The following is a 25,404-nucleotide window of genomic DNA, read 5'->3' on the forward strand; positions in this document are numbered from 1 at the left end:
TTGGATATGATTTATAATGCCTTTTTTTCCAGAAACCCTACGCTCCATTCACCGTCATCTTCATCCCCACACCTTGTGCACTTTCACCAAAAAAATTTCTCGACTTTTTTTCCTTCACTGACTCCTCCGGACCCGTGAATAGCAAAAAAAAAAAATTATCCTATCCGACTTTAAATCCGTAGTCCACCAAACAGTGGATAGGATATGAAGAAATCCTAGGATTTCTTATCCTATCCTGTTTAGAAATCCGGACAACCAAACGCAGCCTTAGAGGAATATCTAGGAATACACTAATACCATTACGTACAGTAAGGCATATTGCTATTTTTTCATAAAGAGTCCATGGATGATGTTAATTTTTGTCAATCCAAATAATGATATTACACTGGCATTTAAAAAAAAATCTTATTTTATGCCATGTTTTGATTTAATTATATTTTATCTTCTAAAGTTTCACGTTGGAGAATGTATTGTGATTTTATTTTGGAAAATCTTCAAAGAGTGTCTCATTTTTTTTTTTGCTTCTCATCCGATTATTTGTATAAGTATATAAAAGAAAATCGATAAGAGGGGGTTTGATGGTGATATATACAACAAAAGTGAAAATATATAAACATGTCAACGTGTTAAAAAGTTGTCTATTTTAAATTTGTTTTATATTTTACTTAATAATTTATCCATAAATTTACTTGAAGAAGTAGAAAAGAACTAGGTTTCTTTGAAATTTCACTTTTTGACAAAATGAACTTTTATGGAAGTAATATCTAACGATAAAAGGAAAATATATTGCCTTTAATATACATGGCTAAACACGTGAAAATACTTAATTATGGTAAGTAAATTATATATATAGAAAAACTATAAAAATAAGGAAAGTAAATTAATTTGGGACCACCACTTTAAAGTGCAATTAAATGATGGAGGACGGTTTTGTCTCATTGGTGAATACTGTGTGGATTTAGTCATATAGGGCTAGTTAGGATAAAAGTCAGGATATGATAAAATTTATCATATCTCGTATGTGGTTCCAACCCAAGATAGGATAAAATCGGGTAGAAGAGGATATAGCCCTGATAAAAATATCTAATGATAAGAAAAAATGGTGCTTAATTAATTAATTGCTCGTGTATGGTTTGTGAAACCTTTAATTAAAGAACTACGAAACGTTCCCTATTAATATATATGGTGAATGAAAGGTATTATGTTTGATGAATGAATCGTGAAATGATATATGATTTGGTTAGTGATCCTAAGTTTTGAGATGGATTATGGATTTGATTTATGGGTTATTAGAGAATGATGTTAGTACATTATGCTTATATCGCTATGATTATAACTTATCGAGGGGTAAGTATTGTATATTGTTATCGGGATGTCCTTTTGGGCTGAACCATTGGCCGATTTAGGCTGAGACGTAGATAGGGGAACTTGGTGACTTTTGTCATGATTGTTAAATGTGACCATAGTTAGATATCGAGTACTAAATTAGTTGATAGAATAGACCATTATCCCCCCTTCCCTCCTCCTCCCCCCTTTTTTTTTTTTATAGAAATTGATCAATGGAATTAATCATTGATGATTGATTTGTTATTATTGATTGATTTGATACGTAAAAAGTTTTATCAAAAGTTATGATGCACTTTTGATATTTTACATGTATCATATATCGGATTTGTAATTGATGAGTTATATTATCATTTTATTAAGATGCATAATGAATGTTTAGTTTGCTTAGAAGAGATATGCTACTCATTCAGCTATGGTTGCTCGTTCCATTCATCTTACTTGTTTTTCAAGTTCTTCGGCTTACCACAAGTAGTACAAGAGCGTTTACGTTATCAGCAAGATATTTTAATAGTTGGATTTTTGGGTATGAGTCGTTTATGTTTGAGATGAACTTCTAAGTTTGGTTATTAGATAGAGATGTATATATCTTTATGATGGATTATAGAAACTATGATTCTGTAACCATATGACTAAAGGTGATCTATGACTATAATAAAAATATTAACAAATGTAGGTATTCAGTCCCCTTGCAGTGCCTCTCTCAGGCCTTACCCTATGGAAACTAACTTTTAGCATTCAGCTAAATCATCTGAGAATAAGGCCTTCTAGCCTCAGAGTTCTCACAAGATCTATGGAGGCAATGCAGAGCATACTACTATGATAAGATGCTATCTTACTATTTAAGATATCGAATACCAAACAAAAGTTATGAAGAGAAGGAGAAAGAGAATTAGTTTGGCATAGTTTTAGCACACAAACATAGTTTTATTACTAAAGGCTAGTGGGCCCTTCTCCGTATATACTTCGATAGTAAGTAATGGTGATTATGTTTGAGATTGTGTCCTTCGGGTGGAAAGATGGTTGTATCATTGTTCCTGTTCTTGTAGAGTTGGAGGTGTGACACTATTATTGGAAAAACTCATTTATGAAGTCGTTTTGTTGGTCTTAGGTTCTTTAGTGATTTGGACAAGAAGCAAATTGCATAACATGAACGACTAAATCTATAGAAAGGTAAATGCAAGTACAAGAAACGGATAAATTGATATGGTGAGAAAAATACATAAGTGTTTGTGTTGATGATGGTATTCCTTACAACAATTCAACACGGCTTTATATAGCCAACTACAAAGTGTAACCACTTAGAAACAGTTAATATTCAAAGTAATGGTACAACCGTATCTCCATAACTTTAGGTTTCATGATCACATGTTAACCTTATCTATAAGCGATTACAATTCTTTAGTTGCCAATCGTCAATTGGTATCTTCACCTTGGCATCTTCACTTTGTCATTAGTATATTTATTCTACACTTATTCTACATTTGTTAAGTATCAATCGTCGACCAATCGTCATTATTTGTCGATAGTTATATCATGGTCATCCGTAAACATGGTCGTCGACTAGCATCTCTGCTATCGATAACTAATCGATAATATAATCATAACACTGAGACTCATATCGACATCATGTCGATTAAAAAGATTTGGTCATTTTTGGGTGTCAATAGAAGTGAATAATTCTCGTTGAGTTTGATGAGTATGAAATGAAAAACTAAGAGAAATGAACTAATCTGAATTTAAATATTAAGCTCTAACTTCAGGATAATTATAAAAAAAGTCTTAAACCTATCATACATATGCCAATTAAGTTATAAACCTTTCGATTTACCCAATTTAGTCCTAAACTTTTGGACAATTTGCTAATGTAGTCCTTTTGGCCAATTTTAGCAAAAAATCGCTGACATAAATGTTGACTCTCTTATGTGGCATGACCGGCACCAAGGTGGACAATTTTTGCAATTTTTAATTTTTTTTTCTTTTTTCCTTTTTCTTTTATGCTCAATTCCCTCTGTCGATTTGTGGCCCCGGTAGTGGCTGGTGGAGGTCGCCGACCATAGGTGACGGCCAAGACACCCTTGCCAACCCCAGATGAGGGGGTGTGAGCCCTTGCTAGCCTTAGTGAACATCTCGAAGCCTTCACCCAATGTCGGTGACCATAAAAAAAAGAAAGAAAGAAAATAAAAGAAAAAAAGAAAAGAAATAATAGAAAAAAGTAAAAATTCTAAAAGAAGAAAAAATTCATAAAATTTATTAAAAATTGTCTATGTCGGTGCCGGCCATGCCACATAAGTCGGCCGGCGTCTATGTTAGTGAATTTTGGCCAAAATTGGCTAGAAGGACTATAATGTCAAATTGTTAAAATATTTTATGACTAAATTGACACATTTAAAAGGTTTAGGACTGAATTAACCGCCGTACAATAGATTTAGAATTTTTTGAACAATTTTCCCTCTAACTTCTAAGAGACCAATAAATTTTTTTCTCAACTTGTTTTAAGTTTGGATAACACTTGAGGTGCTCAAGAAGAGTAGCTATTGCATCACTTGATAGTTGATTTATTTAATTATCTTAAGATTTTTTAAATTAAACTTAATTAGGTTTTTTGGTCCTATATATGTGGGATCAAACCATGCAAGAGAATCCGAGCTGCATTCCAATGTGACTCCATGTAGTTGACACATTTTATTTTTTGTTTTGGTAGGTTTGTTATGATAATAGTTGACAAGCATATTCGTTTTTGAGGCTTTCCTTTGTGTTGCTCTTGTCCTTTTTCACTCTAACCGTCATGTTATATTCGCATGCTAGTTGGATAACTAGTATAACTGATAACAGGTTGACATCTAAATGGATTTTCAAGCTTGCAAATGGTGCAGTCTCTTGGGCATCAAATAAGCAAACATGTATAGCTCGTTCAACGATGGAATCGTAGTTTACATCACTATTGGCAACTGGCAAAGAGACCGAATGACTATGGAATTTGCTATTGGATATAGAGTTGTGGCCACAATCAATGACAACCATATATTTACATTGTGATAGTGAGGCAACTATGTCTAGGGCATACAATGGAAAATCTAGACATATTAGTTTGTGACATAAGTATGTACGACAAATAATTACTAATAGAATTATTTCAGTAATTTATATTCGAACAAATAATAACTTGGTCGATCATTCACTAAAGGACTTGAGAGAGGTTCAATTAGCAGGATTGCCAACAGAATGGGTCTTGACCAATTGATAATACTTAAGCATAGTGGAAACACAACTTTATAATTTCCAACGAAATTATTAAATTATTTAATATTTGATGATTTTCTAAGATAGCTAATTTCCTTTCCTATGCATATTATTTGGGTATAAATACCCTCCTCTAATTACTTGTAAAGTCAAGCTAATTAAGTAAAGATGTAATTTTTACTGATTTTCTCTCCCCCTCTCTTAAAGATCCTAGAATATTTTCATAGTATTAGAGCCACCAAGAGAGAAGGAATTAAATCAAACCTTAGCCTTTTCTCCAAGAGAGAAGGAATTAAATCATGGCTTAGCTGTTTCTTCCTTTATGTTGTCTTTAGTCGTCTTATCTTCAATAACTTCTCGATTTTGTCAACATTCAACAACACTACTATAGACGTTATTCATTATGGTGCTCTCTTCTAATTGCGAGCAACATTGACGAGCAAAGTTGCCGTCAAATATCCAAGTAGCTTTGAGCACCGGAGTCAAGCACACACTTCATTGAGTAGCCAAAGAAGAGCATCGTGGGGTGATGTCATTAGGTATCCACGTTCGTGAGTGCTGGAGTCAAGCACACCTTCATTAAGTAGCTAGAGATGAGCACTATAGGGTGATGCCGTTTAGTTTGTCGCAATTCAAGTTGGGTTTTCACACAATTCTATCAAGGTTGTGTGAGAAAGATGTCAACTTTCTAAGCATGTGTTGTTTTAGCACTTGTTAAATCCGGTTTGTTTAGTGTAACGTCCAGCTTACACGACGCTTGATCATAAACTTTCAAAGAAAGTTGCACCAATCATATGCAAGCTGGATGCTCTAGCTTGAGGGAGAGTGATGAAGTATATTTATGAAGATTTAAGATTTTCTTGTTAAAGAATATCGTTAGAGATATTATTTGATATTGGGGATATTATTTAATATTTCATGATTCTCTAAGATAGCTAATTTCCTTTCCTATGCATATTGTTCAGGTATAAATAACCTCCTCTAATTACATGTAAAGTCAAGCCAATTAAGTAAAAATGTAGTTTTTACATCCTTGCTTGATAGTATTCATTCGAGTGCCTCATTCTCGTCTGGGTAAGCGCCATAATGGTCGTGCTGCGCCATAATGGTCGTGCTACGACGTCAAGACGTGACTCCAAGTTGAGCTTTTGTTTTTCTTAGAGGTATTTTTTCGATGCCGCAAAGACGCGTCTTCGTGCAATAACCTTTGTTCAGCAGTGCCTGGCTTATTCGGCCTGTTGTAGCGAAGCGAACACCACCACTACACTCACCGCCATCAGACTATTAAAATATTGAAATCTCGTCGTCAATGGAAGCTTGGAGCCACCACACGCACCTTACGCGTAGCCGCGCCACACATCCTCCATGCCCGACTGTGCGGTGTTGATTTCGCTGTTTGATTTCATGTCAATCAAAGATTTTGGGATATTGTTCGGATTATTTTTCAACCTCAAGTTGATTTGTTCCAACTCATCTTGCATTTGAGAGGGGACGTTAGTGATATTAGGATATTTACCTAATTTTGCATATTTCTCAAAATTACGTATATATCTCCTTTGATAGTGCATATCATTGATTGATTGTATTTGATATTGTGTTTATCTTATTAGCTTAGATAGCCATCTCATACGGCCTTTACATAGGCTCTCCATGTAGTCTTTTCTAGATATTGAAATATAGACAAAAGTCCAAAACTTTATTTTCCGCTTTACATTTTTAACATGATATTAGAACTTGAGGTCGTAAGTTAGAATCTTTCCAAGCTCTATTTGTCTCCCAATGAAATATATACACGTTTAGTACTAGGAGTGTTAGAATGTTTAAATAATAAATCACGCATTCATCTACCAGCAAAGCTTTTAGAATAGTTAGCTGTGATCTCACCAAACTTCACATTAAAGCTCAATAGATAACAACAAGCTATTGTATCTTGATAGTAATCGAGTACTGGGGCACAAGGTTAGTTTCATGGAAAGTTGAGATGATGAGTGTTAGAAAATACTCTTAATGAAATTCACGGTTATAGCAAAGCAATGCTAAGGTAATAAGTTAGGAACTTTACCTGTATAAACATAAGAAGTGGTGCCACTTCTAACAAAAGTTGGATGAGTTTAAATGTTCATGTACACAAGAGGGAGCATAAGGATATAAAAGTACTAAGGTATAGGAAATTTCTAAGCAAATGTATATAAATTCATATGTGTGATAATTGAATTAACAAATGGACTTATGGTTCAAAGTTTTATCTACAAGTGATATCCCTAATTGAATTGTTTACACTAATTGAAGGTTCAAATCTTAACATACACCTTCTTATATGTATGAATCTATGTAATTTATTATTGATAACAAACTGAGAGCGGGATTGTTGAAATAGTTTGTTATCGGCTTCCTATGGCTATCATTCAATATGAAAACTTTGTTGCATTGACCGAGTTTTCTAGGATTCTGCATTCAATTTAGCAACTTTTTCTGGACTTATCTTTACTAACGCTTGGATGACATGGCCAAAGATTAGTCCGATGCGAGATTGATTGTCGGATCGGCGCGTACTTTCGTATGCTTTAAGGTTCATCTTCTTCGTAATATACAAAGTACTTAAGGTGGACACAAACGAAAGAAGGAAGGAAGAATCAGTCGTCCCCCACATTCAAGGAGGGAAGTTCCATGAACTCACTTAATGAAACTGCTGTTCGATCCATCATAAACCCGAGGCATATGATTTCGACGATCATAAGCAGAGGCTGTATGATCCCAGAATCATTTATTGTACATCAAACAACTTGAGTTTAATTGTGCCACGTCCAAGTGCGCACGGATTGTCGATTTCTATTGAAAAGAAACCCGGTCTGGATTGTTTTCTTTTTTAAAGTTTTTTAATTGCCTGCATGGATCATGCTTAGCTTTGACGTCGGCCTCCATCGACCACCAAGTTATGGCCGGTGATAAATTGGGAGTCATCAAAGGCGAGAAAGACCACGGCGTCCGCCACATGCCTTGCCGTCAGCACACCTCTCATGCACGAGGACAGCTTGAACATTGCCTCGACCTCCTCCTTCCCCAATCCAAAACACCCTGCATAGCAGTGGTGTCCCGATCGCGCTGGGCAACATGCAATTCACTTGCATGCCGCCCGCACTGAGCTGCTTGCTCGCCGACCGCACCAACCCCAGCACCGCGTGCTTCGACATGCAGTAGTCGATGTAGAGGTCTGCACCCATGCTGCCCATGATGCTTGCGGTGCATGTTATGATCCCGCAGCCACTGCCGGCCACCATGGGCCGGGCCGTGTGCTTCACGCTTGCTGCCACGCCCCGACGTTGACTGTGAAGAGGCTTTCGTGGCCCTTCGTGTCGAAGTCGAGGACGTCTTGCTTCGACGAGCTCATCACGCCAGCGTTGCAGAACATTATGTCCAAGTGCCCTCGGGATTCGAACCGTGGACTCCGCTAGGGACTTGACATGTTCCTCGTCCGTGACGTCGCAGAGGACGTACATGCAGCGCTCGGGGCCGATAGATTTCACCGGGCTTTGTCCCTTCTCATCCTGGACATCAGCGATCACAAGGTAGGCCCCGTGATGAGCGAACTGGTGGGCCGTCTACTCGGCCCGCTCGCGCCGCCGGTGTTGACGGCGACTTTACCGTCGAGTTTTCTCTCTGGAGACGAGTGGTCAGCCATAGTTCTCTCACTGGAAGCACTCAAATATGAAGTGAATAATTCTCGTTGAGTTTGCTTGGTATGCACCGAAAAACTAAGAGAAGCGAATCCATCTGCATTTAAATATTAAGCGCTAACTTGTAAGAGATCAGTAAATTTTTTTTATCTTGACTCGGTCAAAGTTTGAATGACTCTTAAGGTGCTCAACAAGAGTAGCTATTGGACCGCCCATTGATTGAATTATTTAAGTTATCCTAGGATTTCTGAAATTTGCGTCAATTAGGGTTTTTGGTTCTATTTATGTGGGATCGGATGATGCAATAGAATTCCAAATTGCTGCACTCCCATGTAGTTGTATTGGCTGGAATTTTATGATCATTGGCTGATAAGCATATTCTTTTTGGAGGCTTTCGTTGCGTTTCTCTTGTCCTTTTTCACTCCAACCGTTATGATGTAAAGTGTATCCGCTTAATCACAATTTATATTATGGGTGAATATATAATTACACAGAAACGTTTGGGACTTAAGGAAGTCAAGTTCTATACATTTCCCCAAATTACATTTGAGTACTAATTCATGAAAAAAGTGTATCATGTGACGTTTAGGTTACGCGAGCATAAAAACACTAGAAGCGACAAAAGTTTCATACAGTGTTTACTTTAGTTTCAAAAGTTTCTTAAGTGTCATTTTTTAAAAAAAAAGGACCAATTAAGTGACAATTTTGATTTGGGTTGTCAGAAATCTTACGTGGCCATATTTTATAACTTGTTCTGATCGACGTGGATTGCCAGCATGTCCGGTAAGCATATATACACCTAAAAAAACGTCGTCTACATGTTTTACCTCAAATATAAACCCTAAATCGACCATTCAACCAATTTCCGAAATTTGAAACCCTAAATTGAAACTCTAATTCGGTTTTGAGAGAGGAGGATTGGCGTCCATAGCTCTCACATCCTCTTGCTCGCTAGAGTTTGGTGCTCACCGTCCGTCCCTGAGATCTTGCTCTCTCAAGCCCAGCATGCCACTAAGCTCCTCCCTCCTCTCTAGATCCATTGAGAATTGCGCATTCTAGCTCAAATCAAACGCCGCCATCGCCGGCGCTGCTCGCCTTCTCTCTCCTCTCCAAAATTTAACTTCCAAATCGGGATCTCATCGGAGCTTGACGGTCAAGGTGATCGTGTCCGCCTATGGGACGGCCGTCTCTCCATCGGCGTAGCCATGGCAAGGTGCGGCCATGATGCCTCTCCTTGCCTGCATTGCCACCGGGGTCATCCTTTGGTTCGTCCTTGTCCCAGCTAGCGTCTCGAGGAACACGTGCTGCTCGCGATATTCCTAGTGACTATCATCAGAATCATCACCTAGCCCTTGCCACTGGGCGTCGTCGCGTTGATGGGGCTTGGAGCCTCCGTCCTCACCAAGACTCGCTCGACGTCATTTTTGGCATGGGCTTCATGCGACGCCATTTTTACGGAAGCCAGCCATATCATTTCGTGCAACGTTATTTAGGAAGTCCCCAAGGACTCGTTTTCAATATAAAATTGCCAAGGCAGATTAAACTTTTTAGTATAAAAGCCACTAATATTTTTGGCCGGAATATCTCGTAAGAGGTACTTAAGTTATCGTTTTCTCTCCAATTTGACACTTAAATGAGCTGGCGAAAACTTTCGACATTAAAGTGAGTGTCGCACGAAACTTTTGGCATTTTTAGTGTTCTTATGCTGATCACGCGTCATGAGATTATAGCTTTTCATATTGGAAGTTGGGCTTTCATATTATTTCTTTCGGTACTACTTTGGTTGAAACCAAATAAGAAAGGCATACAAACGATCGGACCAACATGACTCAATTATTCAAGCCTAGTGAAGTTGCACTTTCAAATTATTTCTTTCGGTACTGCTTCGCTTGAAACAAAATAAGATAAGGCATACAAACGATGAGACCAACATGACTCAATTATTCAAGCCTAGTGCAGTTTTCAAGTTGTAGCCAGGATGAGTCCTCATAGCTTGCAGAAACTAACTTCAACTTTATCAGCTGGTGCAGGGTGCGGAAGATAGACGAAACCCGGGTCTGAGTTGAGCAACTACCACCTGATAATTCAATTTCCAAACATTTTTGTTAATTTTATGGTTCAATGAACTGGAGTTTCTCTAGTCAGTGAGCAAACGGTTCACTTTTTTCTTACTTGTATCCTACTGATAAATGATGCAGTAAAATCGCCAGTTGAATCCTCGCAAGCATGTTTCCTGCACAGATTCTCGATCCCCCGCCAAACACTTGGTATGCCACCGGCTTCACAGATTCCTGAAGAACATGACTGAGTATTACATAGGTTTGCCCGAAAGAGAACAAAGAAAGAAAAAAGGAAAGCGAATGCTTTGACCATGAACATAATTGATATCGAGCCTTACATTCCACCTATCAGGATTAAAGCACAAGGGGTCATCAAAGTTTTCCGGATTTGTGTGCAGGTATCGGAGCCACAGAATCACTTTCCATCCCTTTGGTATCCTATAACCTGCACAATTATCGGGCATCATTACGGCAAATCTCTATCTTTAATTGGTCTGAACTGGACTCAGCAGCCACAACAGTTCGTGTAGGTATAATGTATCTAAGTTGGTAATAACTAACGCACTAGTTGCAGAGAAAATCTGTGAAAAAATTACAGGTTAAAAATGGCCGTAAAAAGGCAGTCTGATAAAACCACAATTTGAAGATCTATCCCGCAGTAGAGCTGCGGGCCATAAAGCATAAGCTAATAATATCTATCTGCAAGACTCGGATAATTTCAAACCTTCGTAGTCGATGTCCTTTGTGGCTAATCTGAATATAAAAGCCGCAACATTAGCCATTCTTATTGTCTCCTCCGCCACCTGTGTCACTAATTGTCAGCTTAAAAAATTTGCTGTCAAATGCCGCTCAAACTCTGAAATTCTCCAATGATTTTACCTTGTTAGTATATTTCATGTTCGAGATGTCTTCGATTGTGATGAACCCACCATTCTTGTTCTGGCTAATGGACATGTTCTCTTCCTGCCATTCAAGTCAAGATTCACAAGTTGCAACGAAACAGTGGATGAGGTTCTGATAACGAAGCTTTACAAAGTTTGACGAATCGGTACCTGGAGTTTTTTTAGAACATTGGGATACTTGGCAAGATAGTAAATAGCCCACATCGATGCAAGTGTAGTGGACTCATAACCGCCGACCACAAGGGCAATGATGTTATCTAGCACTTCTTGGTCAGATAGTTTTTTGCCTTCCTCATCTTTGATTTGTCGGATCCCGTCCATAAGATCGGTAACAGTTTCTTCGCTTTGGCTTTTCCTCTTCTCTATCTCGACCCTAAAAATCGCCTCGACCTTCTTCCGGCACTGCAATAGTGTATTGGGCAAATATTTCAGATCATTTGGGGTTTTAATTGGGCAGCTTGGCTTAAAAACTAGGACAATTCAACCCGGCATTGCTTTCTTAGTTTTACGGTCTTTTTGCGCTGTAGTATTGGATTTAACTTGTTGGACAAGAATATAACTTCAAACTTGTACGCAGAGCAGGAGATGAGAACTCAAGTTGTCATCATTCGCCAACTTATTAGATTGGAAAAAAGATTAAATATTCCAATTTGATTGAACCTGCAGAGCACGGTGATATGCAGTTCCGGGGAAATTGAGTGGCTGAGCTCTCATCCCTTTAACCATATCATGAAGTAACCGATCGATCTTATGCAATTGCGGCCCCGGCTCAAAACTCACAAACAGTTTCCCGATGTTCTCTAAGGTCACCTGCAAGCAAACAAGATATACAAAATTTAACAACCACATATAAGACCTTGAGGACGATTTGAAGGGAAAAATTTAATCATGTGAACAATGAAGTCATGTGATGTTGAGCCTATGCGATGGACTACACCTTCTTAGTTTCATGGTAAGCGACGATTCTGCCTTTTTGGGCCCACAGCTCAAGGGCAGCAACCAAACGAGGCTGTACCAAAGCAGCTATTCGGCGAAGAGCATCGGGTCGGTTAATGGCATTCAAGACAAAGCTCCTGAGCCTGGCATGTGCCTTTCCGTTAACCGCCACCAGAGAAGTGGCGCCCATAAGATCAACATTCGGCCATTCCAGGATGAATTTGTCGTCGGCTCGGAAGACAAACTTGTTCACTGATGGGAAGCATGCTATGATGCAAGGCGATCCAAAGAGGTGGGTCCTGTACATTCCTACTCCATCACCATACCTGAAGCATGTACAGAGACATTAGCAGAAACTAAAGACAAACACTACCCTATCTCTTGGTTTCCTGTTTCCCATTATTTCAAACACAATCCTGCATATCTTCATGGAACCAGTTTTCGGGCGAATGGAAATCGTACTTCCGTCTTTTAGAGCTTATGAACTCGTCTGGGCGGCGAAGAATCTTGAAGTACCAGAGGAAGGTGAAGAGTTCTCCAAAGAAGGGAAACCCCATGTGTCCTGGCGGCAACTTCACACCGGCAATGGAACAGCTTCGCTTGACTGGCAACGCATACCAAATCTCATTCCACCACCACAACAACCAACCTAGAAGTGGGATGAGCCCCAGAATCCAACCTAGCCACGCTTCCATTGGTGCACTCTCCCTTAATCAATATCGTACCTATTTTCAGTGTGCGGAAAACTTGCTCACTCTTCTTAATTTATACCAAACAGATGAACCTGCCTTGGATAAACACGGCATGGTCACACAATTTCTTTTGGGTTTGATTGATTCTATTGAGATTCTTACATTTGATCCGTTTACTAAAAGACAAGCCATATCACTCTCTCCACAGAAAGCGACAAAAGTGTTTTGGCTGTGTCAGCTTCATGTTCATTGGCAGATTTTCTTTTTCTTTAACGAGTACAGCAATTAAGAGGCAATCATGTACTTACACGTCGAGGCTGAGCTCTAGAAATCATCATACATATCAAGATTATGTATGAGAGAGCTTTTTGGACCTCTAGGCAGAGGAATCTTTTCAAGCCAATAATGATTTGTGACTGCACATTTGATATGGCAAAGTCTATTTTCTCAATTTGTTTCTTTTCATTATCTCTAAAACGGAAGATGGGCTTCACCGTTCATGTAGCAATCCTGCTACATGCTCACGGGTTACACAGCACCAAGTCCAAGGTCACGAACTGCACAACACCAAGACCCCAATTCCTACCCGAGACATATATATCAAGGAACAGGTTACTTTCAATAGCAGAGCATTTGAGTATGTTAAATCATGTCTAACCCGATCCATCCGATTAGAGGATGAGATTGGTTTGTTAAATCGAATCTTGTAGAAAAGAAAAGAAATCCCAAACAAATCACTTTCCCATTTTAAATAGAAGTTTTTTTTTTCTTGGAGGCCAATCATATTCACGTGGGGGGTTTGTTTCTTAGATATAATATTCAAGATTGACCGGTTAACCAAGAGCTGCACTTCTTGGAAAACCTATAGTGGACGTGACATGAATATATAATATTCGGCCGCATATATTTTCCCTTTTTAAGCCGCATCGGGGACTCAAAACAAAGGAGTAGCACGGAGAACTCCCTAAAGTTGCACAAAAGGAAATAAAGGAAGAGCTATTATTTTGAACGTGCGAAGGAAGGCCAATTTATCTGCTGTGAGTTTTACATCCAATTAAGTTATTTATTTGTAAATATTTTAAGTTTGAGTGTAATCTAGGCGTGGAAAACATTCGAGCGTGTGAGCGATTGTATCTCTGGTTATCTGATTATAGTGTATTATATATCGTGGGCTATCGTACCAACACTCGAACCAAGCTACATAAATCTATGGTGTCTTTTATTGTTCATCGTTTTCTGGTGATTTATCGTTGATTTAATTGCCAACTTAGTCTCATATAAGGGCTGTAATTCGGCTTGTTCCCGCGGCAGATTTTATCCAAAATTTTCTGGTGTTATCATAATTGAAGAAACCTCAAATTGAAGTTAGACCAATTGAACAATGGCCGAAACAAAAAGCAAAATTGAATTCACTTGTTCATGGAAAAAAGAGTATGAGACCAATGTAAGGTTTCAATCTTGAGGTTAATTAATTATAGCCAGATCAACGCTCATTAACATAGCTCTTCTAATAGATTTCATGTCTCAAGCACATTACGGGCAATGGCGGGGGAAACAGAGTCCGAATTCAGAATCCAGAACGAGAAGACGCAAAATCGACCAGATCGGGTGTTTTGAGCTGTGCGACTCAAAATCCCTGTTTAGCCAAACAATGATCGATCAAAAGGCACGAAGTCGAAGCGTCAAAGAAAAAGAAGGATCTCCATGTTCAGTATACGATGAATAGAGCAGGCAAACACGTAGCTACCAGAGAGAGAGAGAGCGCGCACTCACCAGAAAACTTTCGAAAAAAATGGGCAAAAGTACACTAGAAGTGCCATAACTTGTGTACGGTGATCACTTTGGTGCCATAACTTTTTTTCGGATCACTTTGGTGTCAAGTCGGAGGAAAATAGATCAATTTAGTGACTCCGGCCAAAATTCTGGCCAAAAAGCTGACCTGGCATTTATATTAAAAAAAAATGGTCTGACTTGTACACGTGGAAATTATGTGGCTTTTTTTCAAATTTTTTAATTTTTAGAAAAATAATAATAATTAAAAAAAAAAGGTTGCAGCAGCGGCGAGGGAGCCCTCGCCGCTGCTGCTGCCAACCCACCACCGCTGGGAAGGGCCAGTGGTGGTGGGCACAGTGGTCGGCGAGGGTCGCCGGCCCCTGGCCGGGGCCCGGCGACCCTCGCCTCGCCCAGCGAGGGTCGGATCCGGCGAGGCGAGACCTCACCGTCACGACCCAGGCAACGGCGAGGTCTGGCCTCGCCGTTGCTGGGTGAGGCGAGGGTCGCCGGTGTCACGCCCCGAACCCTATGAAGCGCGAGCATCCCACCTCCGGTCGATTATGGTGCGACGCTCCCAGGAAACGTTGCCGACCCAACGCCCAAACAGAGAGTAAAGCACAAGCGGAAGTAATTAAATAAACAATCCTGACAATTATAAAATACGAGCCAAGGATAGCCAAGCAATAAACACGATCACAGCAGAAAATATGTACATACTTACATTACTATAGAAAACCTTTTTACAATACCCATCGAACAACAAAAGCGAGCAGTACAAACAGTCAACAGCCACTGGGTCAAAAGGGTAAGTGGCTAGGGTGAGGTCAATTACTCAAGGAGGACTACAGTCAAAAAGTCACATGCCCTCCACTGCTAGCTATGGCTCAGGGTGCTCTTAGGGATTCCAGTCAAGATCTGAGGATTCCGAGGATTCATCCGACTGCTCCTCTGACTCCATATTTACTGCTCCGTCTCCACAGGGGTGCATGCTCAACGATCGCTGAATGCGATGCGGTATCCCAGAAAGAGGTGGTGACCTCGGCATTCTACGGCTGGGGGTCTGAAATGTTTCGGTTTACACAACCGTGAGACGAATCTCAGTGAGTTCAACCCCTAAACCTAGGCTAGGCTAGCATGCAATCTCCTGACCGGAAACAAATATTTAAATCACAATACAACAATAATCAAACCATTCTCTGACCCTACAGGTTAGACAGATCAACATATAATAGTCACGGCACATACGTGGCACACATTATCACACGTACGCCAATCACATGCTCATGCACCGAGTCTCACACACTCGCATCCTAGTCCATGCATGTTCATGCATGCAAATGTCGTTGACAGGTCATGTATATTTCCCGGCCCACTGGCCCACACTGGCAATCGCCCAATTTATTATTTATTACGACGACTCGAGTCAACAACATCCACGGCCCGGTGCGTCTAGCCTGCTTCAAAGTGCATGAGGCGCAGCAACCGATCTGGCCCAGTCTCTCTAGCCTGCTTCAAAGTGCATGAGGCGCAACACTGATCTCCTTACGAACCAGAGCCTGCTTCAAAGTGCATGAGGATGGTCGTCTTCCGGACGTACCGGGCATCGTCCTGCTTCAAAGTGCATGAGGACGGTATCAACCCGAAGGTCATGACCCAAAGGTCCTTAGGTGATCACACAACCAATTATTATCTGAACCCAGCGTAAAACGCTTCAGGGTATTTTAGGTGATCACATGCTCATGGCAGGCACGCATTCTCGCACAATTTCATCACATGCCTTACTCTTGGCATACACAATGCGTGTCCATGTTATGCAATGCAATGCACCACGAGCGCCAATATAATTCAAACACTCAATATCACAACACGTGCTCAATTGACCCAATTAATACCGTGTGGCCTAACGTGCGAATCACAAATCAACAATTAATTTCAAACCAATCATTGGCCAATCGCACTCCACATAATTCAACCACACGACATGTGACATGGCAGTACGAAGTCAATCACAATTAAGCACAAATTACGTACAACCAGTCAATCCGGACATACCCGGTAATTTTCCAATGGGCTCCTAAATTGGTCATTTAATCCAATTAATCTCCCCAAATAATTCTCATTAATCCACTAAATTTTCCCAATAATAATTTCTACCAATCAGTCCTCATCCCAGTCTGAAATATACACTGATACTACCTAAGCCAGTCCAAAATGCACCGATAATACCTAAACCAGTCCAGAAAAATGCACTATCAGTCCTAATCCGGGTTTAGGAATTTTACTCACTTAATCCAAGGTCACGACGACGGGGGAACGGCAGCCGATCACTGGTGAACAGTGAAACCGACGGCGGAATTCCCGACGACAGCGTACGGACGGCGTGAACAGTGACCCGTACGGACGACGGTGAACAATACCCCCCCCCGTACGGACACTGTACGGGGGACAGGGGAAAAACGGTGGCCGGGGAGGTGGCGGTGGCCGGCGCGACGGCCGTACGGACGCTACAGTACCGACCGTATGGACACTGTACGGACGGGTACGGTCGGCGTCGTACAGCGTGGCTAGATGGCTGGGTGGTGACGGAACGGCGATCCGAGCTCCGGCGAAGCTCCGGCGGCCCTATTTGCCGGACGGGAAAGAGAGAAAAAGAGGAAGAAAGAGAGAGAAATAGAGAGAGAAAGGGTCGGACAGGGGCAAGGCTGAGGCTGGGGGCTGAGGTGGTCGACGGCGAGGCACGGTGGCCGGCGGCGGCGCTCCGGCGGCCGGCGGTGAGTTCCGACAAGGCTTGGCCAAGAGAGAACAAGAGAGAGAGAGAGATTTCGGGAGAGGGGGCTGCTGGTGGAGCTGCTGGCCGAAGGAAAATGAGGGAGGAGAGAGAGAGGGGGGTCAGTTGGTCAATAAAGTGGCCTAGGGGCGACACGTGTCGCTGATCCGGCGGTTTTGACCAAAATACCCTTAATCTAACGGTCTCGGTTGATCCTATCCAAATAATTGAGGGGCAAAAAGGTCTTTAGCCCCAATAATGCAGCTGATAATACTCTTAATTATCCCAATTAATTTCCCAAAAATTCGGACCCGAAAATAGCCCAGGGGCAAAATGGTCATTTTTCCGGTCTCGGGGCGAAATTCCAATTTTCGCCCGTACCAACCCTCCATGTGCGTGGCCAACATAATATGGCGTCGGAATCGCGAAAACAGCCCTTTAAGCCCTCGAAAATCGACTGCAAAGTTTCGGGAATAAAATAATATTATTTTTCCAATTTCTGTCGAAATTCCAATTTTTGGCCATAACGACTCTTGGTATGCGTGGCCACCCAAAAATGGCATCGGCCTCGAAAAATAACCTCAGACGGCCTCAGAATCAACGTCGGGGTCCCGAGGGGCAAAATCGTAATTTTTCACCCCCGGACCGAAATTCCAATTTTTAACCATACTAACTCAAAATATGCGTGCCCAGCATAATATGACGTCAGATTCCCAAAAATAGTCTCTTAAGCCATCGAAAATCAACATCGAAATCCGAGCCCAATTTCGTGATTAAAACTCGCTCAATTTCCAATTTCAGGGTCTCTCACTAACGGGCGCCTGTTTAGAGGTTACGCGTATCGACCTAGGGTTATCCGAGTCATAACGGTCCGATCATTAAGAGAATGAGAAATTATCACTTGTCCTAGAAGTCACGATCGTCCGGTTTAAGTTCAGGACTGGTTGGTCACGTGCACTCTCGGTCATGCAGAATCACCTGCGATCCGATTGTACATCGTTGGCCTTGGCCAAACCAAATCCGTCATCTTTCCTAAGATCGATCCACATTGGTTCATAATATTCTCTCATCATTTCATATGATCGGTGTCCGCTTCGCGATCGGGTCCTTGGTCCACGTACCGTTTCCTAATTAGCCATACCATATTGGTTAGTATCCCGAGAGTGATCAGCTCTGGGCGAGACTTACTAAAATGAAATGCGAAATAATGTCAATTTTATTGATCTCGGAATTACATCGAAATTCGGGCTGTTACAGCCAGGCCCCGACCAGGGACCGGCGACCCTCGCCGACCACTGCGCCCACCACCGCCGGCCCTTCCCGGCGGTGGTGGGTTGGCGGCAGCAGCGGCAAGGGCTCCCTCGTCGCTGTTGCAGGCTTTTTATTTATTTATTTAATATAATATATTTTTTTTAAAAAAGTACACGTCAGCAGGCTAAATGGCGTCGTTTTTGGTTTTTAATGCTGACTGGACCTCTCCGGCGAGCCATGGACCTCTTCGGCGAGCCGTGTCAGCGCCACATCGGATTTCTGGCGAGCCACGTCAGCATTGGCACTAAAATGATCGTTTTTCAAAAAAGTTGGCACCAAAGTGATCCGAAAAAAAGTTATGGCACCAAAGTGATCGCCGTACACAAGTTATGGCACTTCTGGTGTACTTTTGCCGAAAAAAATGGGACCACATGAGTGATTTTTAGTGTTTTGGCCATTCTTAGATTGGTCTGCACAAACCCATTCTTCAATTTGGGTAAACTCAAAAGAATCTGGACAAAATTGCTTCTATTCTAGCCGCTGTAACAACCTACCAAAATAGTCCTAAACCTATTACAATTGTGCTAATTCAGTTCTAAACCTTTTTTTTTTGCCAATTCAATTCTAAACATTTTGTATTTGTGCTAATTCAATTAATCTGGCCAATTTTGTCCGGACCGACCAGAGGCTAAGGCCGGCGAGGTCCTCATTGGCCATTGGTGAGGCTCGCCCTCACCGACACTAGCGAGGGTGAGCCTCGACCTTGTCGCGCCTCGCCATGGCTGTGGATGAGGTCGGCCATGGCGAGGCTAGCCCTCACCCAAATTCGGCAAGGTCGAGCTTTGCGATGGTTGGGTGAGCTCGACCTCGCCCAGATCTGGCGAGGTCGAGCCTTGCCATGGCCGACCTCGCCCACAGCCATGGTGAGGCAATGGCGAGGTTGAGGCTTGCCCTTGCCGGCACCAGTGGCCGGTGAGGTCGACCTTGCTGACCCTAGCCTTTAGCCAGTCCGGCGACCGGCCAAAAGAAGAAGGAAAGAAAAAAAAAGAAAGAGAAAGGAAAACATAAAAAAATCGAAATAATAAATAAATATATTTAAAAATTATCGCATCAATGTCGGCCGGACATCCGGTGTCCACGTCAGTATAAACCGGCCAAAATTGGCCGAATGGACTAAATTGACACAAATACAAATGGTTTATGATTGAATTGGTACAATTGCAATAGGTCTATGGCTGTTTTGATAATTTCCCGATTAGTTTTAACACGTCTTCCTTTCCTGTGGATATCATTCAATATCAAAACTTTGTTGCATTGACCGAGTTTTCTAGAATCCTCCATTCAATTTAGCAACTTATTCGGGACTCATCTTATCCGAGGCTTTGATGAGATGGCCAAAGAATAGTTCGATGCAAGATTGATCGTAGGATCCGCACGTACTTTCCTATGCTTTAAGGTTCATCTTCTTCATAATATACAAAATACATAGGGTTGGACGCAAACGAAAAAAGGATAAATCAGTCGTCCCCACATTCAATGAAACTTCTGTTTGACCCATAAAAAATCTGAGGCATAATGGACTTCGACGATCATAAGCGGAGGCTGCATGAACCCAGAATCTTTCATTGTACATCAAACAACTCGAGTTTAATCATGCTGCATACAAGTGTGCGTGCATTTTCGATTTCTATCGAAAAGAAACCGGGTCTTGGTTTTATTCTTTTTGAAAGTTTTTAAATTGCCTGCATAGATCATGCTCATCTCTGGCGTCGGCCACCATCGACCACCAAGTTATGGCCGGTGATGAACTGGGAGTCATCGGAGGCAAGAAAGACCACAGCATCCGCCACATGCCTCACCGTCAGCACTCCTCTCATGCACGAGGACAGCTTGAACATTGCCTCGACCTCCTCCTTCCCCATCCTGAACACCCCGCATAGCAGTGACGTCCCAACCGCTCTTGGTGACACACAATTCACTCGCACGCCGCTCGCACCGAGCTGGTTGCTTGCCGACCGCACCAGCCCCAGCACCGCGTGCTTCGACATGCAGTAGTCGATGTAGCGGTCCGCACCCATGCTGGCCATGATGCTTGCCGTTCATATTATGCTTCTGCCGCCACTGCCAGCCACCATGGCCCGGGCTCCATGCTTCATGCTCACCGCCATTCCCCCGACGTTGACTGCAAAGAGGCGCTCGTAACCCTTCATGTCGAAGTCGAGGACATCTTGCTTCGACGAGCTCTTCACGTCCGCGTTGCTGAACATTATTTCCAAGTGCCCTCGGGCTTGGACCGTCGACTCCACTAGGGACTTGACCTGCTCCTCGTCTGTGATGTCGCAACGGACGTACATGCAGTGCTTGGGGCCGATAGATTCCACCAGGCTTTGTCCCTTCTCATCCTGGACATCATCGATCACAACGTAGGCCCCATGATGAGCGAACTGGCGGGCCGCCTCCTCGCCGATGCTGCTCGCGCCGCCCGTGATGATGGCGACTTTGCCCTCGAGTTTTCTCTCTGGAGATGAGTGGTCAGTCATAGTTCTCTGACTGGAAGCACTCAAATATGAAGTGAATAATTCTTGGCATACACCGAAAAACTAAGAGAAGCGAACCCATCTGCATTTAAATATAAAGCTCTAACTTCTGAGAGATCAATAAATCTTTTTTATCTTGACTTGTTCAAAGTTTGAATGACTCTTAAGTTGCTCAACAAGAGTGGCTATTGCACCGCCCATTGATTGAATTATTTAATTTATCCTTAGATTTCTGAAATTTCCGTCAATTAGAGTTTTTGGTTCTATATATGTGGGATCGGATGATGCAAGAGAATCCCAAATTGCTGCACTCCCATGTAGTTGTTTTGGCTGGTCTTTTATGATCATCGGTTGCTAAGCATATTCGTTTTGGAGGCTTTCGTTGCGTTTCTCTTGTCCTTTTTCACTCCAACCGGAATGGTATAAAGTATATCCGCTTAATCACAGTTTATATTATGGGTGAATATATAATTACATTTGCCAAAATTACATTTGAGTATTGATTCATGAAAAAAGCGTATCTTGTGATAGTTAGATCACACATCACAAGATTGTAGCTTTTCGAATTGAAAGTTGGACTTTCAAATTTTTTCTTTCCATAATACTTTTGTTGAAACAAAATAAGATAAAGCATACAAATGATGAGACCAACATGACTCAATTATTCAAGTCTAGTGCAGTTTTCAAGTTTTAGTCAGGATCGGTCCTCATAGCTTGCTGAAACTAACTTCAACTTTATCAGCGGGTGTAGGGTGCAGAAGATAGATGAAACCGGCGTCCGGGTTGAGCAATTCCGACCTGATAATTCAATTGCCAAACATTGTTGTATCATTTTGTGCTTCAATGAGTTGGAATTTCTCCAAAAGTCAGTGAGTAAAAGCTTCACTTTTTTTCTTACTTGTATCCTACTGATAAATGATGCAGTAAAATTGCCAGTTCAATCCTTGCAAGCATGTTTCCGGCTCAGATTCTCGATTGTCCGCCAAACACTTGGTATGTCCCCGGCTTTGCTGATTCCTGAAGATGTGACCGAGCATTACATAGGTTTACCCGAAAGAGAACGAAGTAAAAAAAAGAAAAAAAGGAATGCTTTGTCCGTGAACATAATCGATATTGAGCCTTACATTCCACCTATCTGGATTAAAGCACATCGGGTCATCAAAGTTTTCTGGATTGGTGTGGAGGTATCGGAGCCACAGAATCACTCTCCATCCCTTAGGTATCCTATAACCTGCATAAGTTTTCAGGGATCATCCTATAACCTGCATAAATTTTCAGGGATCATTACTGCAAAACTCTATCTCTAATTGCCCTGGACAGGACTCAGCAGTCAGCACCAATTCTTATATATTGCAAGTCCCAACATTTCTTGTAGGTATAATGTACAAGCTAATGTAGTAATTGCGGAGAATATCTGTCTCATAGGTACAAAATGACCTTTGAAAGGCAGTCTTGATAAAGCAACAATTTGAAGATCTACCCGGTGTTAGAGCAAAAGGCAAAGCAAAAACCAAAACCATGTTTCTGCTCTAATCTAAATTTTCAACATGGTATTAGAGCCAAGCACATCAGATGGTTTCGGGTGTTGTCCTCACCATCTCAACTAAAATCAAGGCTAGATCCTAAGCCTGAGCAAGAGCCAACAGAGCCGGAGCCAAAGCCGGAGCCTGAACCGGAGCCTGAGCTAACAACTATAAGTAGGTGCAATTTGATGGCCCGAGACATATGGGACATCGTTGAAAAAAAAGAAATGCTGATTCGAAGGAGAGTGCAAGTGTTTCATCAAGAGGGTACAAATGATTGTGGAACAAAGATCGTGAAAAGGCATGGGTCAAACTACAAGAAGAATTTCGAGGTACGTCCAAGAAATTATGAGACATATCCGGAAAATCGCAACAATGGAGTGTTGTAAATTGGCGATCCTTTTTGTAAGAAGTTTCTAGTCCAAACTAGAGGGAGCCTAGAACTAAGTGGAAAGCAAGCAAGTTGAGAAATACAGAACTGTCCAGAAATGCCTGCAAAACTCGAGTCTACTAATGGTAGTTGGAGCGTGTAGCCTAGAATGAAGGCAAAAGGAAAATCTCTGACAAAGCAGAGATATTATGCATGACAAAGTCAGTCATTGAGCCTATATAAAGGCTTGGTACTCATTCATTCGTGCGTTCGTGTGGGAAGCATGTACTCAAATGCATATCCGTTAGCTCCCACGCCATTCCAACTCCATCATATGTACTCTTCCATATAAAAATTATGAAATTATATATTCATCCCATAGCCTAATATGTCGTGAATACTAATCCATATATCTTGCCCTTTATTCATTCTTACATCAACTATACCATACAAATATACACTTGCACACATCACTAACAAAAAATTTTCATCGATACCAAAATTATGCTTTCGCGCACAAAATCTAACAAGGCTGTAAGGCATGAGCTAGTAATTTCTACCTGCGAGACTTGGATAGTTTTGTACCTTTGTAGTCGATGTCCTTTGTTACTAATCTGAATACAAAAGCTGCAATATTGGCCATTCTTATTGTCTCCCCCACTACCTGTATATCAGTAATTGTCAGCTTCAAAAAAAATTTAGATCTTTTGGGCAACTGATCGCTCGATCTCTGAAATCTTCTTGTGATTTTACCTTGTTCGTATATGTCATATTCGAGACATCTTCGCTTGTGATGAACTCACCCTTCTTGTTCTTGCTAATGGACATGTTCTCTTCCTGCCATTCAAGTCAAGATACCCAAGTTGCAATGAAACGGTGGATAAGGTTCTGATAATTAAGCTTTACAAAGTCGGACGATGTCGGTACTCGGAGTTTCTTTAGAACATCGGGAGACTTGGCAAGATAGTAAATTGCCCACGTCGATGCAAGTGTAGTGGACTCATAACCGGCCATCACAAGGCTAACGATGTTATCTAGCACTTCTTGGTCAGATAGTTTCTTGCCTTCTTCATCTTTGATCTGTCGAATCCCGTCCATAAGATCGGTCACAGTTTCTTCGCTTCGGCTTTTCCTCTTCTCTAGCTCGACTCTAAATATCGCCTCGACTTTCTTCCGGCCCTGCAATTGGATTGGAGAAATATTTAAGATCATTTGGGGTTTTATATGGGCATCATGGTATTAAACTAGGACGATTCAATCCGACATTGCTTTCTTAGTGGTACGATCATTTTGCGTTGTAGTGTCGTATTTAACTCATTAGACAAGAATATAACTTCAAGCTAATCATTGCACAAGTTAATGAGACTCAAGTTGCCATTTTGAATTTCAGTATATTGGCCCAATTTATCATATTAAAAATTCCAATTCGATTGAACCTGCAGAGCTCAGTGATATGCAGTTCCGGGAAAATTGAGCCGTTGCGCTCTTATCCCTTTAATCATATCTTGAAGTAACTGGTCGATATTTTCTAACTGTGGCCCCGACTCAAAGCTCATAAACAGTTTCTCCATCGCCATACCTGATTATTGAGTTGCGGGGAAAGGTTAGCTCAATCCTGTTGCGCCCATGAAATAAAATGAACATAACTTCTGAAACTTAGTGCATTCTGCATCAGTGGGGATCCTATGCACTCACCATAACGATCTGCAAATAATATTTAGAACGATGTTATTTCTCGCAGATCTTTAAACTTGTAGTTTCCATCCGACTGTAAGGTTGTTCGCCGTTAAGCATATGAATCATCCAAAAGTCTAAGGGCTAAGATGCTTCCCGAAACATGCTGCAGATGTAGATTAACGTGAGATTAGATTAGAAAATTAAGAAACTCGAGAAAAAAACTACTATTATTCTTATTTTCGAATACTTTTTCATATGAATAAAGATTATTACTTCCCTTTTTTCAAGTTCATAAATTTGTCAGGGCGGCGAAGGATCTTGAAGTACCAAAGAAAGGTGAACATTGCCCTGAAGAAAGGTTATCCCATGTGTCCCGGCCGTAACTTCACGCCAGCGTCGGGACATTAACGGTAATGCGCATCGAATTTCGTTCCTCCCCCACAACAACCAACCCAGAAGTGGAACAAGTCCCCCAGAGTCCAGCCTAACCACACTCCTGTTAGTGTACTCTACATCAATTTGTACTTAATTACTTGGTGTTTCTTGATAAGTTGCAACTCTAACTCTATCTAGCTAGATAACAGATACAACCTGCCTCATATAACACATCACACATTGCTTTTGGGATCGATTCTATTCTATTGAGATTATATAT

At 41.4% G+C, this 25,404-nt stretch overlaps 1 protein-coding gene and 3 pseudogenes across 2 annotated transcripts; all 4 read right to left on the reverse strand.

The window, feature by feature from the left end:
- Window positions 1-7,486: 7,486 nt before the first annotated feature.
- LOC115692321 ((+)-cis,trans-nepetalactol synthase NEPS1-like) lies at window positions 7,487-8,266 on the reverse strand (annotated as a pseudogene).
- A 1,812-nt stretch (window positions 8,267-10,078) lies between these two features.
- On the reverse strand, window positions 10,079-12,900 carry LOC115661603 (ent-kaurenoic acid oxidase 2-like). Of its 2 annotated transcripts, none has more exons than XM_056314827.1 (9): window positions 12,676-12,900; window positions 12,161-12,485; window positions 11,884-12,033; window positions 11,374-11,625; window positions 11,201-11,284; window positions 11,046-11,124; window positions 10,660-10,766; window positions 10,434-10,552; window positions 10,079-10,338 (listed from the first exon to the last, which is right to left on the reverse strand). In XM_056314827.1, exons 1-9 carry the CDS (start codon window positions 12,852-12,854, stop codon window positions 10,332-10,334), a joined length of 1,302 nt encoding a protein of 433 aa, XP_056170802.1. In that variant the 5' UTR covers window positions 12,855-12,900; the 3' UTR covers window positions 10,079-10,331. The 2 variants fall into 2 exon arrangements, with proteins under 2 accessions (XP_056170802.1, XP_030439697.1); XM_030583837.2 differs by having other exon boundaries at window positions 12,622-12,900.
- A 7,499-nt stretch (window positions 12,901-20,399) lies between these two features.
- LOC115692314 ((+)-cis,trans-nepetalactol synthase NEPS1-like) lies at window positions 20,400-21,182 on the reverse strand (annotated as a pseudogene).
- A 704-nt stretch (window positions 21,183-21,886) lies between these two features.
- LOC115692304 (ent-kaurenoic acid oxidase 2-like) lies at window positions 21,887-24,649 on the reverse strand (annotated as a pseudogene).
- Window positions 24,650-25,404: the final 755 nt, after the last annotated feature.

Source organism: Syzygium oleosum, unplaced genomic scaffold, assembly GCF_021117445.2.
Source record: "Syzygium oleosum isolate NSW1041296 unplaced genomic scaffold, Sole_v2.1 Sole_v2.09, whole genome shotgun sequence".
NCBI lineage: Eukaryota > Viridiplantae > Streptophyta > Magnoliopsida > Myrtales > Myrtaceae > Syzygium > Syzygium oleosum.

What these genes read in the sequence shown, in the direction of transcription:
- LOC115661603 (XM_030583837.2), bottom strand. Translation starts at nt 12,854, where the DNA reads ATGGAAGCGTGGCTAGGTTGGATTCTGGGGCTCATCCCACTTCTAGGT. An exon ending in CTTACCATGAAACTAAGAAG is followed by an intron (nt 12,034 to 12,160) that starts GTGTAGTCCATC and finishes GTTTGCTTGCAG; the next exon opens with GTGACCTTAGAGAACATCGG. An exon ending in ATGTTCTAAAAAAACTCCAG is followed by an intron (nt 11,285 to 11,373) that starts GTACCGATTCGT and finishes CTTGAATGGCAG; the next exon opens with GAAGAGAACATGTCCATTAG.